Source organism: Pseudophryne corroboree, chromosome 1, assembly GCF_028390025.1.
Source record: "Pseudophryne corroboree isolate aPseCor3 chromosome 1, aPseCor3.hap2, whole genome shotgun sequence".
Classification (NCBI taxonomy): domain Eukaryota; kingdom Metazoa; phylum Chordata; class Amphibia; order Anura; family Myobatrachidae; genus Pseudophryne; species Pseudophryne corroboree.
The window spans coordinates 7,407,492-7,425,884 of NC_086444.1; the positions used below are offsets into that span (position 1 = coordinate 7,407,492).

The 18,393-nt window shown below is 46.0% G+C and overlaps 1 protein-coding gene across 1 annotated transcript in view; it reads left to right on the forward strand.

Moving 5' to 3' along the window:
• The window catches only part of LOC134932242 (asialoglycoprotein receptor 2-like), a 372,590-nt gene that overhangs the window by 137,958 nt on the left and 216,239 nt on the right, over positions 1-18,393 (forward strand). Inside the window, exon 4 of the mRNA XM_063926492.1 lies at positions 13,648-13,691. Coding sequence (XP_063782562.1) covers positions 13,648-13,691 — 44 coding nt within the window. The remainder of the gene's footprint in view (positions 1-13,647; positions 13,692-18,393) is intronic.

An 18,393-nucleotide genomic window follows, 5' to 3' on the forward strand; every position in this document is an offset into this window, starting at 1 on the left:
TAGTGCCCATTATACACATAATGCCCACAATAATGTCACTTACACACATTATGCCTACAGCAGTAGTGCCCCTTACACATAATATCCATAGTAGTAGTGACCCTTTTAGACATACTGCCCATAGTAATGCCACTTACACACTATGCCCACACAGCATTATACTTACCAGAAGCCCACTCCTGCACCTGCCACCGTCCAACAGCCCCTCTCACTCTGCACTATGGGAGAGACTTTATGACATCATGAAGGCAGAGCTCAGGAGTGAGCTCCAACCTCCAGCTGTAGTGAATTAGCTGCTGGGTACCCAGCAAATTGAGAAGGTGGCAACAGGCGGTACGAGCACCGGCGGTCAAATTCTTAACTGCACTCCATATACACAAGCGTACTGCCATACATTCAGCACTGACTACACCCTAAACCTGACACCAGTGGCGTAACTAGAAATTTTTTCCCCCAAGCCCAAAAATTCTCTGGCGCCCCCCCCCCCCTCCTCATAATTGGTACTAGCAAAGTGATTGCGCGTGCCGAAGGCGCGTGTGCCAAAAAAGAGATGTGGCTTCGCTGAAAGTGGTGTTGCAGGAAAAGACTACCTTTATACCCCAGTTTTGCAACCTGCACGCCGAGACATTGGCCGCCACAGGAAAAAAAAAATAATAATCCTGATTCATGCCCCTTACATTATTTGTCATTATTCCTCCTTATAGTAATGCCCAGTGTACATTATGCCACATACTGCAATGGCCTTATACAGTATACCACACATCGTCATGCCTGTGACACATTATGACACACACCGCAATGCCCGTTATTCATTATACCACACACTGCAGTGTCCCTGAGACATTATGCCACATACAATGCTCGTGATACAGTATACCACACACCGTCATGTCTGCGACACAATATGACACACACTGCAATGCCCAGTATACATTATACCACAATGTCTGTGACACATTATGACACACACCACAATGTCCATTATATATTATGCCACACACCGTAATACCCATTACACATTAAGTCCAACAATAAGGCTTCTAATTACTTTTAAATTACCTGATCATTGCCAGGGGTTTCATGATCTTGGTTCCATGCACGGTGCCAGGGGTTTTCATGCTCAGGGTGTCATACTCATTGTCAGGGGTTAATGCCTGTTGTCAGGGATTTCAACAAGCTCCCCTCTGTTTAGTGTGCAGCGGGCACTGCTGCCCGATCCCCCCCCCCATTGCTGTTGCTGTGCCAGCTATGCCCACTGCGCCAGTGTCCCCACAGTGCTAGCTATGCCCCCAGTGCCAGTGTCCCCACAGTGCTAAATATGCCCCCCTCCCCTTCCCCCCATGCTGCTCACGCACTGTTGTTGTTTTGTGAGGGGAGAAGAGCACAGCACGCGCCTCTCCTGCCCATCACTCTTCGGCGGCGGTATCTCTCTTCAATTAGGTGCCGGTCCATGAGCCAATCAAAGCTAGCAGTCCGGCAGCCAATCAGGAGCCTCAGCTGCCGGTCTGCGAGCTCTGATTGGCTCACGGACCGGCGCTGAATTGAAGAGACACCGCCGCCGGAGACAAGTGTGTGTGCTGGGCAGCGGTGGCCAGGAGCCAGCCGAGCCGCATGCGGCGCATGAAAGAGCCGCATGCAGCTCGAGAGCCACAGTTTGGCCACCGATGTCCTAGACGCTAGAGGTCAAGTATGACATAACATAGTATCTAACATATCTATAGTTATATGTTATATATATATATATATATATACTCTATATATATATATATATATATATATATATATACTATATATATGTCAGGAATCGACTTACCAGGCTGACATCCGTCCGCCGCTGCGGACTCCGTCCTGGCTCCCTGCGGTCACCTGTCACCTATGCCCCTGCCATGGGACATCATCAAGGGCCTGGGAACACTCCTGAGACAGCGGGCATGTAGCGCGCCGCGTCCCTGCTAGGCCGCAGCGTGGGCGCCGCCATGACAGTCTGTAAACAGCCAGTATACTGCGGCCAATCCGGTGCTTGGCCGCACCCACTTTCCTTCACTCATCCAATCCCTGTGCACCATGGGGTACATAAGAGACTGCAGGATCAGTCTGCAGGCATCCTGGACTTTGTGTCTCTCCAGCGACCCATGTGAAAGGATCTGTTCCTGTTCCTCCTGTGTTCCTGGTTCTCTGCTTAAGAACTTGTACTCCTGGTTACTCTGCACAGCTCCGTGGAACTTCAAGGCCCAGCAATACCTGCAACCTGCAAATAAGGCTTCACACTCATCACCACCTTGTGTGCTTCAGCCTGCAGTTGAAGACTGACTCCAGGTGTGTTTCATTCCTCCACCTGTGATACAGCTTGCTGCTGCCAGTGCCTCATCACCTGCACTGTGAAGTCAGACTCCTGCCTCTGCTCAGGTTTGCCATTCTACATCTTGCTGCCTAAGTTTCCTGTTTTAAAACCTGCACTGGTTTCCAAACCAGAACCATTTCACAAACACTTGTTCTTCTGTTTATATATTACCGGATATTATTTTCTCAAGTCATCTGTCATCCATTGCCATAGACTTTCAGTTATCATACTGAGTGATTGACTTTATTCATCTGTTATTATTGTTTCTGCTACCATTCTGTGTTATATCATCTGCTAAATAAAATACCATTGCGCTCATGCGCAGGAACGTTATCCAGCCTCCTCGTTTTCTCCCATCTACCTCCACTGACCCACTAGCGCCCCCTCCGGGGACACAGCCCAAACACAATCTGACAATATATATATATATATGTATATATATGTATATATGTGTATATATATATATACTATATATATATATAGTTATAGTTATAACATACTATAACATATCTATAGTATCTATCTAACATAGTATCTGAGGTTGAAAAAAGACAATTGTCCATCGAGTTCAACCTATTTGTGGTCTCCTATGCATGATGATTTGACTAAAATTTCTGACTGATGCTGCTGTCAGCCGTTACATTTTATCCCTATTTATAGTAACTATAATGCATGACTATGCACCATACCCCTGGATATCCTTATCCAATAGGAATTTATCTAACCCATTCTTAAAGGTGTTGACAGATTCCGCCATTACAACTCCCTCGGGCAGGGAATTCCAAACACGTATTGTCCTTACCGTGAAAAAGCCTTTACGCCGTATTGTGCGGAATCTCCTCTCCTCTAACCTGAGCGAGTGTCCACGAGTCCTCTGTGTTGATCTAACCAAAAACAGGTCCCGCGCAAGCTCTGTGTATTGTCCCCTTATATATTTGTAGATGTTGATCATATCCCCTCTTAGTCTCCGCTTTTCCAATGTAAACATGCCTAGTCTTTCAAGCCTTTCCTTGTATTCCATCGTCTCCATGCCCTTAATTAGTTTGGTCGCCCTCCTCTGTACCTTTTCAAGCTCCAGGATATCCTTTTTGTAGTACGGTGCCCAGAATTGTACACAGTATTAAAGGTGTGGCCTCACTAGTGATTTATATAACGGGAGTATAATACTCTTGTCCCTAGCATCAATACCCCGTTTTATGCATACTAATATCTTATTAGCCTTCTTTGCTGCAGTCCTACTTTGGGTACTACTGCTTAGCTTGCTATCTATGAGGACACCTAAGTCCTTTTCCAGTACAGAATCCCCTAATTTTACCCCATTTAGTGGGTAGGTGTAATTTTTGTTCTTGTTACCACAGTGCATTACCTTACACTTGTCTGTGTTGAAGCGCATTCTCCATTTGGCTGCCCATGCTTCTAATTTAACTAAGTCGTTCTGAAGAGACTCGGCATCCTCCTCTGTATTTATAGCCTTACACAATTTGGTATCATCTGCAAAAATAGACACCATGCTCTCTAGACCTTCTGTTAGGTCGTTAATGAAAATATTGAACAATAACGGTCCTAATACTGAGCCTTGCGGCACACCACTTAGCACTTCAGTCCAAGTTGAAAAAGATCCATTAACCACAACGCGCTGCTTCCTATTATCTAACCAGTTTTTGACCCAAGTGCATATTGTGCTTCCTAGCCCTGATTCTTGTAGCTTGTAGATAAGTCTCATGTGTGGTACAGTATCGAACGCTTTGGCAAAGTCTAAAAAGATTACATCCACGTCTTTACCCTGATCTAGGTTTGCGCTTACTGTTTCATAAAAGCCAAGTAAGTTGGTTTGACAGGATCTGTCCTTCATAAACCCATGTTGATTCTTTTAATGACCTTATTGGTTTCAAGGAACTTCTGAATACTATCTCTTAAAATACCTACCAATACTTTCCCCACTATAGATGTAAGACTAACTGGTCTATAATTACCTGGTTCAGCTTTACTTCCCTTTTTGAATATAGGCACTACTTCCGCTATACGCCAGTCTTTGGGAACCATACCTGATATAACTGAATCCTCAAAGATCAAAGATAGCGGTTTTGCCAGTTCAGAGTGAAGCTCCATTAGAACCCTTGGATGAATACCATCGGGCCCTGGTGATTTATTAATCTTTAAATGTTTTAATCGGTCACAGACTACTTCCTCGCTTAAATAAGTACCTATCAGTGTGATATTCTCATTATTGAGATTGTGTGTCAGTCCCTGAATTGGGTCCTCTCTAGTGAATACTGTTGAAAAAAACTCATTTAGTGTGTCCGCTATGTCATTATCATTTTTGCTTAAGACTCCCAACTTGTCTTTTAAAGGGTCTATACTCTCCTTCTTTAATCTCTTGCTATTAATGTATTTAAAGAATTTTTTGGGATTCGCTTTGCTTTCCTTTGCTACTAGTTTTTCAGTTTCTACTTTAGCCGCTCTTATTTCCTTTTTGCAATTTTTGTTACATTCCTTATAGTGCTGAAATGACTCTGCTTCCCCGTCAGATTTGTATTTTTTAAATGCTCGCCTTTTCTTGCCCATAAGTTCCTTAATCTTTTTGTTAAGCCACATCGGTTTATGATTTTTATTCCCTTTTTTGCTACTCATAGGAATATATTTGAGTGCATTTTTAGCTAGCAGGAATTTTAGTACCTCTCATTTCTCTGTAGTATTTTTTCCTAAAAACAAACCTTCCCATTCAATATCCCTGAAAAATACCCTCATCTTTTCAAAATTTGCTTTGCTAAAGTTTAAAGTCCTAGTTGAGCCAGTATAGGGCTGTTTGTAGAAACTGATATTGAATGTGACCATATTGTGGTCGCTGTTTCCTATGGGTTCCCCTACTATAATACCCGATACCAAATCCTGATTGTTTGTTAATACCAGGTCTAGGATTGCATTGTACCTAGTTGGTTCCTCAATTAGTTGGACTAAGTAGTTATCATTTAGTGTGTGTAAAAACATATTGCCCCTAGCAGTATCACATGAATCGTTTTTCCAGTTTATCTCTGGATAGTTAAAATCTCCCATCACTACTATGTCTCCTACTCCTGCTGCTCTTTCAATTTGCTTTAGTAACAATTCATCATCAGATGCATTGATACCAGGCAGCCTATAGCATACACCCAATACTAACTTTTTTATTCCTTTTTCCCCGCATGCAATTTCTACCCATAATGTCTCAACAGTGTCTACAGTCCCCTCCTGAATATCTTCCCATATATTAGGTTTTAAAAACGGCTTTACGTAAAGACACAGCCCTCCACCCTTTTTATTTAGTCTGTCTCTCCTAAACAGTGTATAGCCCTCTAGATTGACTGTCCAATCATGAGATTCATCCCACCAAGTTTCAGTAATGCCTATAATATCATACTGTTTGCTTGCTGCAAGTATTTCTAGTTCACCCTTTTTACCAGTAATGCTTCTGGCATTTACATACATACAACTAAGATAAGTATTTTCCCTTGCGTTAGGGACATCTTTCACCTTATGTGGCAAGGATGACCTGTAATCGTCATTGGTTAGTGCTTTGGTAAAATCCCCTTTAGTACCCATGTTAGTAACCTTACCGCCTGCTCTTACCCTTCCCCCAACTTCTCCCTCATTTCGTTTACTACCGCCATCCCCACTATTCTCACTGCATGACCCGTAGTTTCTAGCTAAACCCTCCCCCCAGGCTCCTAGTTTAAAATCTCCTCCAACCTTCTAACCATCCTTCCCCCCAGCACCGCTGCCCCCTCCTCAGTCAGGTGCAATCCGTCACGACAAAAGAGATGGCGCCTGACTGAGAAGTCCGCCCAGTGTTCCAGGAACACAAACCCCTCTTTCCTGCACCAATCCCTAAGCCACACATTTACCTCCCTAATCTCCCTCTGCCTCCCTGGACTAGCACGTGGCACAGGTAATATTTCGGAGAATATTACCTAGGATGTCCTTGCCTTCAGTTTCTTTCCTAAGTCCCTATAGTCTTTCTTAAGGACATCCCACCTTCCGCTAACTTTGTCATTGGTGCCAACGTGCACCAAGACCGCCGGGTCTTTGCCAGCCCCTCCCAACAATCTATCTACCCGGTCCGCGATGTCCGAGCACCCGGGAGACAACAGACTGTACGGCGATCACGGTCCCGGTAGCAGATTGCCCTATCTGCCTTCCTGATGATAGAATCCCCTACCACCACCATTTGACTAGGTACCTCTCTATCTTTTATCCCAACCGCGCCAGAGGGACCCCACCTCTGGATGCTAGAGGGAGCAGTCTCCTCCGGCACCGTCATTTCTTCACTATCATCCTCCGATTCCTCGTCCAATCGGGCAAATTTGTTCGGGTTTGATAGTTCGGAGATGTCGTGCCTCCCCCTCTTTTTCTTCCTTCTAACTGTGACCCAGCTGGCTACCTGATCATCATCCTCTTCTACCAGTGACCCCTCCCGCAACTCCTCCACCGTTCTGTCTAAACTACGCTCGAGATTGTGAATCTCCCTCAGTCGCGTAACCGTTTGCTCTAGATCAGTTACCTGGGCTTCCAGGGCAATCGTTCGCACACACCTCGTGCAGATGTATTCACACTGGGCCGGTAGCTCCAGGTGTGCATACATCTTGCACGACATGCACTGAGTGAGGTCCCCAATCACAGCCCCTCCCATATTGTTTGCAAGGTCTAACTCCCTGTTACTCTCAAAGAAAAAGCAGCAAAAATAAAAAATAGAAGACAAGCAATATCACTTATACAATAATTAAGCTGGCTTATACTTATCTATCTTTGTGCGTTTCTTGGTCCTTCTCCTTTATGCAGCCGTAGTACTCTCTCCTGCGGCACCTATACTCCACTTAGCAGTTGCAGTTGTTCCAGCTCACTGCTCCTCCTTTTCACTCGGCTTCCAGCTCACTTAGAAATCCCAGCAGCACTTGGAAGAGACTAGCCCCACAGAGCATGTTTCCTCCATGGTGGAGGACATTTTGTAGGGGACATTTAGCAGATTAACATGCGGACGACTAGTCCGCTTGTCATACTGCTCTGAAAGTGGCAGCGCCCCCGCAGCCCTTCGCCTCCAAGCCTCTGCAGTGGCAGCGGGGGCAGTAGTTACGCCACTGCCTGACACCTGATAGGACACTTTCTGACTGATCATTGCAATACTTTCTTCTCTGTCTCTTCTAAAGTAATTCTCAGATTATTATTATTATTATTATTATTATTATTTTATTGTTTTATTAATAATACAGTGACAATTCTATTCTGTATGATGGATGTCAATTCAGTATCTGTTCTTATTGTCTGCATATGGACAATTGCACAGTACCATCTACAGTATTTGTTGTGTGTCAGATGTAAATAATTCCCAGAATCTGTTCTTATCCTGTGTGTATAGCCAGCACCATAGTGCAACTTCTTTTCTGTGTGCTGGGTGTCATTTTCAGTCTGTTCTTGTTCTGTATGTACAGTATGCAGAGGTGGATTGGCCATAAGATCTCCAGGGAAGATTCCCGGTGGGCCGACGCACCCGTGGGGCCTGTTTTGTTTCAGGACATGTGGTCCTGAATGACCATAATGAATAAGATGAATAAGATGCATAATGAATAAGATGTAAAATAATTAGCATATATGAAAATGACTTTGCCACTTAGCCTGTGATTGCAGATGATCTAGTGTATGCTCTGTCTGACTGCTTGGCTGACATATAAGATTGAGTGAATAGTGATTGGGATACGGTTGGTGTAATAAGCAAGAAAATATATCTTTCTAAAGAATGATATAGTTTCCTAAATTCTGAAGGTGTATCCAGGGCCGGTGCTAGGGTGTCTGGCGCCTCCCTGCAAACTAAAAATTTGTGCCCTCTCTCCCATACTTAATAAAGGAACAGCATACGCTGAAGGCGCGCGTCGTATAAAAAGTAGTGTGGTCTCACAAGAAGGGGACGTGGCCACATAATAGTATCCCCAATTCTAATTACGCCACACAGAAGCACAATCTTACATAACACTGCACTGTGGGGGTAATTCCAAGTTGATCGCAGCAGGAAAGTTTTTAGCAGTTGGGCAAAACCATGTGCAGTGCAGGGAGGGGGGCAGATACAACGTGCAGAGAGAGTAAGATTTGGGTGGGTTATTTTGTTTCTGTGCAGGGTAAATACTGGCTGCTTTATTTTTGCACTGCAATTTAGATTGCAGATTGAACTCACCACAACCAAATCTAACTCTCTCTGCACATATTACATCTCCCTCCCCTGCAGTGCACATGGTTTTGCCCAACTGCTAACAAAGTTCCTGCTGCGATCAACTCAGAATTACCCCCATAGTGCCCCTGATTCATATTACACCACACAGTAGTGTCCCTTATTTACGTTACGTCACACAGTAATGCCCCTTACACATGTTACACCACACAGTAGTACCCCTTATACACGTTACATCACACTGTAATGTACCTTATACACAATACCCACAGTCGTACCCCTTATACACATTGGGGGTCATTCAGATCTGATCGCTGCTGTGCATTTTCGCACAGGGGGCGATCAGATCCGAACTGCGCATGCGTCTGAGTCGCATTGCGCAGGCGCATCGGATGGCTACAACGGGCATTGACGGTCAGTGACGGGATGGTGCGAAGGATCCATTTGCACGAGCATTCACAAGGTAATTGACAGGAAGAGGCCATTTGTGGGTGGCAACTGACCGTTTTCAGGGAGTGTCCGGAAAAACGCAAGTGGGCTCGAGCGTTTTGAGGGAGGGTGTCAGACATCAGCTCCGGCCCTGATCAGCAGGAGTCAGTCGCACTGGAAGAGGAAGTCCTGGGCTGCGCAGAGACTTGCACAGCGAAAATACACTCCCCTGTAGGCGGTGACTATCTGATCGCAGGGCTGCAAAAAACGCAGCCAAGCGATCAGGTCTGAATTTCCCCCATAATGTCTACAGTAAAAGTGGCCCTTACACATAATGCCCACAGTAGTAGTGGCCCTTACACATAATGCCCACAGTAGTAATGCCGCTTATAGACATAATGCCCACAGTAGTAGTGCCCCTAATACAAATAATGTCCAAAGGACTAGTGCCTCTTACACATGATACCTACCGTAGTAGTGTCCCTTACACATAATGTCCACAGGAGAGAAGGGAAGGAGGGGGCAGTGCTGAAGAATGAAAGTGCCTGCCGCTGCTGCCTGTCTGTCATACAGGTGCAGGGGGGAAGGGAGGCCAGGGGCAAATTCAGGATAATTAAAGGAGGGTTTCCAAATCTTGAATCATGGGGGGAAAAAATAAAAAATAAGGAATGCGTATTATTCCTAATAAACATTTAAAAAATCATAGTTATTTTAATTTGGAATGAACAGAGATAAGCATTCAGGCAGAACCAAGGTCAGAACTGCACTGTAAAGAATACTATTTCCTCCATGTTTTTCTTTTTTTTAGTTACTGCCATTAATGCTCAAACTTACTAGAGTCCAAATGCACAAAGCTGTGGTGCGAATGCCTTTGTGATTAAAACCAGGCATATTGCTATTCCTGTCTTAAGGGCCCCATATACTAGGACAATAATGCCCGATTTCATCCGATTTCGGGCATTTGGCCCAATATATGAGATGAAATCGGGCATTTTGGAGGCGTTTCCGATCTGATCTGATGCGCGTTCCCGTGAGCATCGGATCGGATCCTCCAGATTGAATGTGCTGCACATTCAATCTGGTCCGACCCCGCAGGAGTGGCTGGGATCGCCCAGGATCCCCCAAGATATATTGTATGCAAAAGGACAGCATACGATGTATCTTGGGCGATCCTGCCCCCCTGGGAGGCTGCCGGGGTGATCGCCTATGACATGTCAGAGGGACATGTCGCAGAGGTGTATGGGGCCCTTTATACCATACCTCCCAACATGACCCTCTCCAGGAGGGACAGAATCCTCTGCTTCTGGACTTTCTTCTTAATGTATGATTGCCAGCACCTGTGTTGAACAGGATAATGTATAAGAAAGGTGTCTTACCACAGGTGATAGCAATCATACAGTAAGAGGTAAGTCCAGAAGCAGAGCATTCTGTCCTCCTGGAGAGGGTCATGTTGGGAGGTATGACATAGGTATGAGCACTGGGTCAGTATTAGGGTACAGCACAGGTGATGGTAATCATACAGTAAGAGGGAAGAGCAGGAGCAGAGCATTGTGTCCTCCTGGAGAGGTCATGTTGGGAGGTATGACATAGGTATGAGCACTGGGTCAGTATTGGGGTACAGCACAGGTGATGGTAATCATACAGTAAGAGGGAAGAGCAGGAGCAGAGCATTGTGTCCTCCTGGAGAGGTCATGTTGGGAGGTATGACATAGGTATGAGCACTGGGTCAGTATTGGGGTACAGCACAGGTGATGGTAATCATACAGTAAGAGGGAAGAGCAGGAGCAGAGCATTGTGTCCTCCTGGAGAGGTCATGTTGGGAGGTATGACATAGGTATGAGCACTGGGTCAGTATTAGGGTGCAGCACAGGTGATGGTAATCATATAGTAAGAGGGAAGAGCAGGAGCAGAGCATTGTGTCCTCCTGGAGAGGTCATGTTGGGAGGTATGACATAGGTATGAGCGCTGGGTCAGTATTAGGGTACAGCACAGGTGATGGTAATCATACAGTAAGAGGGAAGTGCAGGAGCAGAGCATTGTGTCCTCCTGGAGAGGGTCATGTTGGGAGGTATGACATAGGTATGAGCACTGGGTCAGTATTAGGGTACAGCACAGGTGATGGTAATCATACAGTAAGAGGGAAGTGCAGGAGCAGAGCATTGTGTCCTCCTGGAGAGGTCATGTTGGGAGGTATGACATAGGTATGAGCACTGGGTCAGTATTAGGGTACAGCACAGGTGATGGTAATCATACAGTAAGAGGGAAGAGCAGGAGCAGAGCATTGTGTCCTGGAGAGGTCATGTTGGGAGGTATGACATAGGTATGAGCACTGGGTCAGTATTGGGGTACAGCACAGGTGATGGTAATCATACAGTAAGAGGGAAGAGCAGGAGCAGAGCATTGTGTACTTCTGGAGAGGGTCATGTTGGGAGATATGATATAGGTATGAGCACTGGGCCAGTATTAGGGTACAGCACAGGTGATGGTAATCATACAGTAAGAGGGAAGTGCAGGAGCAGAGCATTGTGTCCTCCTGGAGAGGTCATGTTGGGAGGTATGACATAGGTATGAGCACTGGGTCAGTATTGGGGTACAGCACAGGTGATGGTAATCATACAGTAAGAGGTAAGTCCAGAAGCAGAGCATTGTGTCCTCCTGGAGAGGGTCATGTTGGGAGGTATGCTTATATACTCAGCCCACTTCGTCCATCATGATATGTGAAAACTGAGCTCACCATCATCCTTGCATGCGCATGGAGTCAGTATTAAATGCTGGCAGTTGGGATGCCGGCAGTCATTAGACCGACAGCAGCATCACGATGGCGTCAAACCTGACATGGGTGAATTCAGCATCCTGACCTACCTCTTCTATCCCCTAACCCTCCCTGTCCGCCGTCAGAGTCCTGATCCTTTCGGGATGCTGCCGTCGGTATTCTGGCAGCCGGGATCCTAAACGTATACTGTGTGCATATGGGGATGTAACAAGATAGGAGTACGCAGTCACAAAACAACAGACATTTGTGTCTGTTTTTCTCATGTTCATAATTGACCCTTATTGTGTTTAAATGAAATATTAGCATGCACAGAGAAAAATGCTATATATATTAAATATTACTATAGAATAGAGATCTCAGTTTTGATTCATTTGCACTTTTTTATATTTCACGTGGGCAGGGACATATGATTGAGATATATATAGTGCTCTGGTAAAAAATAATAATTGTAAGGGTACACTCACATCAGGAGCATTCATGAGCAATTACTGAAGAAAACATCAAGGATTTCAAAGAATTAAACTCACTCTTAAGAAAGATGGGATGCCCTGAACACGCTCCCTGCAGCATGTAGCGGGGGAGGGCACAGAGAACACAGTGAAGAGAGAATGGGGCAGATGTATTAACCTGGAGAAGGCATAAGGAAGTGATAAACCAGTGATAAGTGCAAGGTGATAAACACATCAGCCAATCAGGTCGTAACTGTTAATTTACATATTGGAACTGATTGGCTGGTGCCTTTATCACCTTGCACATATCACTGGTTTATCACTTCCTTATGCTTTTTCTAGGTTAATACATCTGCCCCAATGTTCTTTACCTCACATCACGGTCTCACGTGCAGGAACATAAAGCACAGTGATAGAGGAGAGACAGCCTGTGCAGACGGAGCTGCCGGCTGTTGGTGTGTGTGTGTGTGTGTCTGTGACACTGTGTGCCTGTGTGCGCGCATAGAAGGGGGGAGAATACCTCCGCTGCGTGCGTTCCTGGGAGGGAGGGAGTGAGGAAGTGACGGGAGAAGTATGAACTGACCGAAGAGGAGCCCCAAGCCGGTGCCGCTGTGCTGTCATACTGCTAACGGGTGCAGCGGCAGCCGACAGCAACAGCGCACACAGCGGAGTAGCATACCCTCCAACATTTTACACTGAAAAATCGGTACAAACCTGAAAAAGGGGCGTGGCCACGCCCCTTTTCCTATACTTTCAATGGAAGTTTGAAGAGCCAAAAATCGGTACAGACCATGAAAAAAAGGTACTGTACCTATTAAAAAGGTACAGTTGGAGGGTATGGAGTAGCAGAGCAGGGAGAGCGCCTCTCCTGCACAGCGCCTCCCTGCTTTGCAGACTCTGCTGAGCGGGTAGCGCCGGGCCTGAGTGTATCATATAATGTGCTCATAATATTTAATTTTCTTTTTAACTCCCCCCTTGATGCTGGACAATGGACATGCCCACTATCTGGAAAGTCTTGGGAGGAGGCTGCTGCTGCCATGGCCCATGGCTAGACCTTACACCTCTGTTGCTGCCCGTGTGAGACCACTAGTACAAATGTTTCCAGGGACACTTTTTGTTCCCAATCCGCCCCTGACTGTATGTACAGCTACATACATGGTCTCAGTACCTGTTCTTATTCTGTATGTAAGGGGAGATGCATAGTACAACTTATCTTGTTCTGTATAATGGATTTCATTCTAGGTTCTGTTCTTTTTCTCTGTGTATGAGCAGCTGCATAGTACTACTTCTCTTGTACTGTATTGCTGGATGTCATTCTCAGTACCTGTCTCTATTCTGCATGTATACACAGCTGCAGAGTGCCACTTCCATGCTCTGATGAATGAACTATCTCTTTGTGTTATGTGTATAACAACGATATACATTCGATAGTAGTTAAATAAACTTTGATTATTATTTTCAGGATTCCCTTCAGGAGAAAGAAGCTGATTACTGGGCCTCCCCCAGGTAAGGCTGGTTCATATTTTGCTATGAGAAACCACTATGAGTAGTGACTCTGAGGCTGATGCAGGTGCAAGTTCCTCATTTTCTATACTGTGATCAGGGCCGGTGAAAGGTTTTTTTTGGCACCCTAGGCAAAACTTCAGCCTACTGCCCCCAACCATCAATGCCCACATCCTAGCCCTTCAGACGAAAGTGTGAAATAGACGTTCCACAGCCACCACTTGCATGAAGTACAAGCTGAAAGTAGGGTGGTACCGGGTGGTACGGAGTAGCATTAAGAAATATGGTGGTGGTACTCAGTACCACCAGCCCACAGCTGGGGCATAATTTAAAAGGGGCATAAAATGGTATCAGTGGCATAACTGTGTGTGGCATAATACGTAATAGGCATTAGAGTGTGTGGTATAATATCTAAGGCATAACTGTGTGTGGCATAATGTGTAAGGGGCATTAAGGTGTGTGGCATAATGTGGCCATGCCCCGATTGTCATGTAGCCACTCCCCTAGTTTTGTGTGACCACGCCCCTCATGACATGTAGCCACGCCCATTTTTACTATCCGTACCACTAAGAAAAAAATTCTACTTGCACCACTGAGTACAACAAGTGTGTCTCTTTCCGAAACAACCATAATTTTGTGATAGGCAGACTCAATGGTGCCTCCAGGGCTATTTTAACAGCAGTGTAGGCCCCTGAGCAAAGCAATGCACTGTGGCCAGAGCTGGATTAAAGGTGTGGGGGGGCTGGGGTTAAGTACCCCGGGCCTCCCTTTCTAAAAGGGCCACCTGCCACAGATCAGAGGTCTAATCTGCGGCTCTGCGCTCCTGGCATCTCCCCCGTAGGTTGCCCTAGCAACCTAACAGCTGCGGAACCAGCACCGCATAGAAGTACAGGACAGCTGAGCGACTGCTCAGCTATCCAATGGTGTGTAAAGAATCAGCGTGCGGCTCAGTCATTGGCTGGGGGCGCACAGGCTGCAGTTAGGTAGTGTGGAGCCAGCGGAGGGTGCATAGAGGAACGCACTCTCGCTCTCCTGTCCTGTGTCACAGTAAGCTGGCTGTATTTTTTATTATTATTTTTATCATGCTGCTGTTAAATTGTAATTTTTTGTTCTGTGACGTGTATTTATATGTGTGTGTGTATGTGTGTGTGTGTGTGTGTGTGTATGTATGTATGTATGTATGTATGTATGTATGCGTAGTGTGTGTGTGTATTTGTGTGTATAGAATTTGAAACATAGAAACAGAATGTGACGGCAGATAAGAACCACTTGGCCCATCTAGTCTGCCCCTTTTTTATCCTTTAAGTAATCTCAACCCTCTTTGAAACCTTCATTCTTTGTAAGGATATTCATATGTCTATCCCAAGCATGTTTATATTGCTCTACTGTCTTAGCCTCTACCACCTCTGATGGGAGGCTATTCCACTTATCCACTACCCTTTCTGTGAAGTAATTTTTCCTTAAATTTCCCCTGAACCTCCCTCCCTCCAGTCTCAGTGCATGTCCTCGTGTCCTATTACTTCTCTTCATTTGGAGAATGTTTCCCTCCTGGACTTTGTTAAAACCCTTGATATATGTGACAGTCTCTAATTATCATGTCCCCCCTTTCCCTTCTCTGCTCCAAACTATACATATTGAGATTTCTTAGTCTTTCTGGGTATGTTTTGTGATGTAGGCCATGCACCATTTTAGTTGCCCTCCTTTGTACAGTTTCTAATGTATTAATATCCTTTTGAAGATATGGCCTCCAGAACTGAATACAGTATTCTAGATGAGGCCGTACCAATGACCTATACAGTGGCATTATTACTAGAGATGTGCACTTGAAATTTTTCGGGTTTTGTGTTTTGGTTTTGGGTTCGGTTCCGCGGCCGTGTTTTGGGTTCGACCGCGTTTTGGCAAAACCTCACCGAATTTTTTTTGTCGGATTCGGGTGTGTTTTGGATTCGGGTGTTTTTTTCAAAAAACACTAAAAAACAGCTTAAATCATAGAATTTGGGGGTCATTTTGATCCCAAAGTATTATTAACCTCAAAAACCATAATTTCCACTCATTTTCAGTCTATTCTGAATACCTCACAATATTATTTTTAGTCCTAAAATTTGCACCGAGGTCGCTGGGTGACTAAGCTAAGCGACCCTAGTGGCCGACACAAACACCTGGCCCATCTAGGAGTGGCACTGCAGTGTCACGCAGGATGGCCCTTCCAAATAACACTCCCCAAACAGCACATGACGCAAAGAAAAAAAGAGGCGCAATGAGGTAGCTGTGTGAGTAAGATAAGCGACCCTAGTGGCCGACACAAACACCTGGCCCATCTAGGAGTGGCACTGCAGTGTCACGCAGGATGGCCCTTCCAAATAACACTCCCCAAACAGCACATGACGCAAAGAAAAAAAGAGGCGCAATGAGGTAGCTGTGTGAGTAAGATAAGCGACCCTAGTGGCCGACACAAACACCTGGCCCATCTAGGAGTGGCACTGCAGTGTCACGCAGGATGGCCCTTCCAAAAAACACTCCCCAAACAGCACATGACGCAAAGAAAAAAAGAGGCGCAATGAGGTAGCTGTGTGAGTAAGATAAGCGACCCTAGTGGCCGACACAAACACCTGGCCCATCTAGGAGTGGCACTGCAGTGTCACGCAGGATGGCCCTTCCAAAAAACACTCCCCAAACAGCACATGACGCAAAGAAAAAAAGAGGCGCAATGAGGTAGCTGTGTGAGTAAGATAAGCGACCCTAGTGGCCGACACAAACACCTGGCCCATCTAGGAGTGGCACTGCAGTGTCAAGCAGGATGGCCCTTCCAAAAAACACTCCCCAAACAGCACATGACGCAAAGAAAAAAAGAGGCGCAATGAGGTAGCTGTGTGAGTAAGCTAAGCGACCCTAGTGGCCGACACAAACACCTGGCCCATCTAGGAGTGGCACTGCAGTGTCACGCAGGATGGCCCTTCCAAAAAACACTCCCCAAACAGCACATGACGCAAAGAAGAAAAAAAGAGGCGCAATGAGGTAGCTGTGTGAGTAAGCTAAGCGACCCTAGTGGCCGACACAAACACCTGGCCCATCTAGGAGTGGCACTGCAGTGTCACGCAGGATGGCCCTTCCAAAAAACACTCCCCAAACAGCACATGACGCAAAGAAGAAAAAAAGAGGCGCAATGAAGTAGCTGTGTGAGTAAGCTAAGCGACCCTAGTGGCCGACACAAACACCTGGCCCATCTAGGAGTGGCACTGCAATGTCACGCAGGATGGCCCTTCCAAAAAACACTCCCCAAACAGCACATGACGCAAATAAAAATGAAAGAAAAAAGAGGTGCAAGATGGAATTGTCCTTGGGCCCTCCCACCCACCCTTATGTTGTATAAACAGGACATGCACACTTTAACCAACCCATCATTTCAGTGACAGGGTCTGCCACACGACTGTGACTGAAATGACGGGTTGGTTTGGACCCCCACCGAAAAAGAAGCAATTAATCTCTCCTTGCACAAACTGGCTCTACAGAAGCAAGATGTCCACCTCATCATCATCCTCCGATATATCACCGTGTACATCCCGCTCCTCACAGATTATCAATTCGTCCCCACTGGAATCCACCATCTCAGCTCCCTGTGTACTTTGTGGAGGCAATTGCTGCTGGTCAATGTCTCCACGGAGGAATTGATTATAATTCATTTTAATGAACATCAACTTCTCCACATTTTCTGGATGTAACCTCGTACGCCGATTGCTGACAAGGTGAGCGGCGGCACTAAACACTCTTTCGGAGTACACACTTGTGGGAGGGCAACTTAGGTAGAATAAAGCCAGTTTGTGCAAGGGCCTCCAAATTGCCTCTTTTTCCTGCCAGTATAAGTACGGACTGTCTGACGTGCCTACTTGGATGCGGTCACTCATATAATCCTCCACCATTCTTTCAATGGTGACAGAATCATATGCAGTGACAGTAGACGACATGTCCGTAATCGTTGTCAGGTCCTTCAGTCCGGACCAGATGTCAGCATCAGCAGTCACTCCAGACTGCCCTGCATCACCGCCAGCGGGTGGGCTCGGAATTCTGAGCCTTTTCCTCGCACGCCCAGTTGCGGGAGAATGTGAAGGAGGAGATGTTGACAGGTCGCGTTCCGCTTGACTTGACAATTTTGTCACCAGCAGGTCTTTGAACCCCAGCAGACTTGTGTCTGCCGGAAAGAGAGATCCAAGGTAGGTTTTAAATCTAGGATCGAGCACGGTGGCCAAAATGTAGTGCTCTGATTTCAACAGATTGACCACCCGTGAATCCTTGTTAAGCGAATTAAGGGCTCCATCCACAAGTCCCACATGCCTAGCGAAATCGCTCCCTTTTAGCTCCTCCTTCAATGCCTCCAGCTTCTTCTGCAAAAGCCTGATGAGGGGAATGACCTGACTCAGGCTGGCAGTGTCTGAACTGACTTCACGTGTGGCAAGTTCAAAAGGTTGCAGAACCTTGCACAACGTTGAAATCATTCTCCACTGCGCTTGAGACAAGTACATTCCACCTCCTATATCGTGCTCAATGTATAGGCTTGAATGGCCTTTTGCTGCTCCTCCAACCTCTGAAGCATATATAGGGTTGAATTCCACCTCGTTACCACTTCTTGCTTCAGATGATGGCAGGGCAGGTTCAGGCGTTTTTGGTGGTGCTCCAGTCTTCTGTACGTGGTGCCTGTACGCCGAAAGTG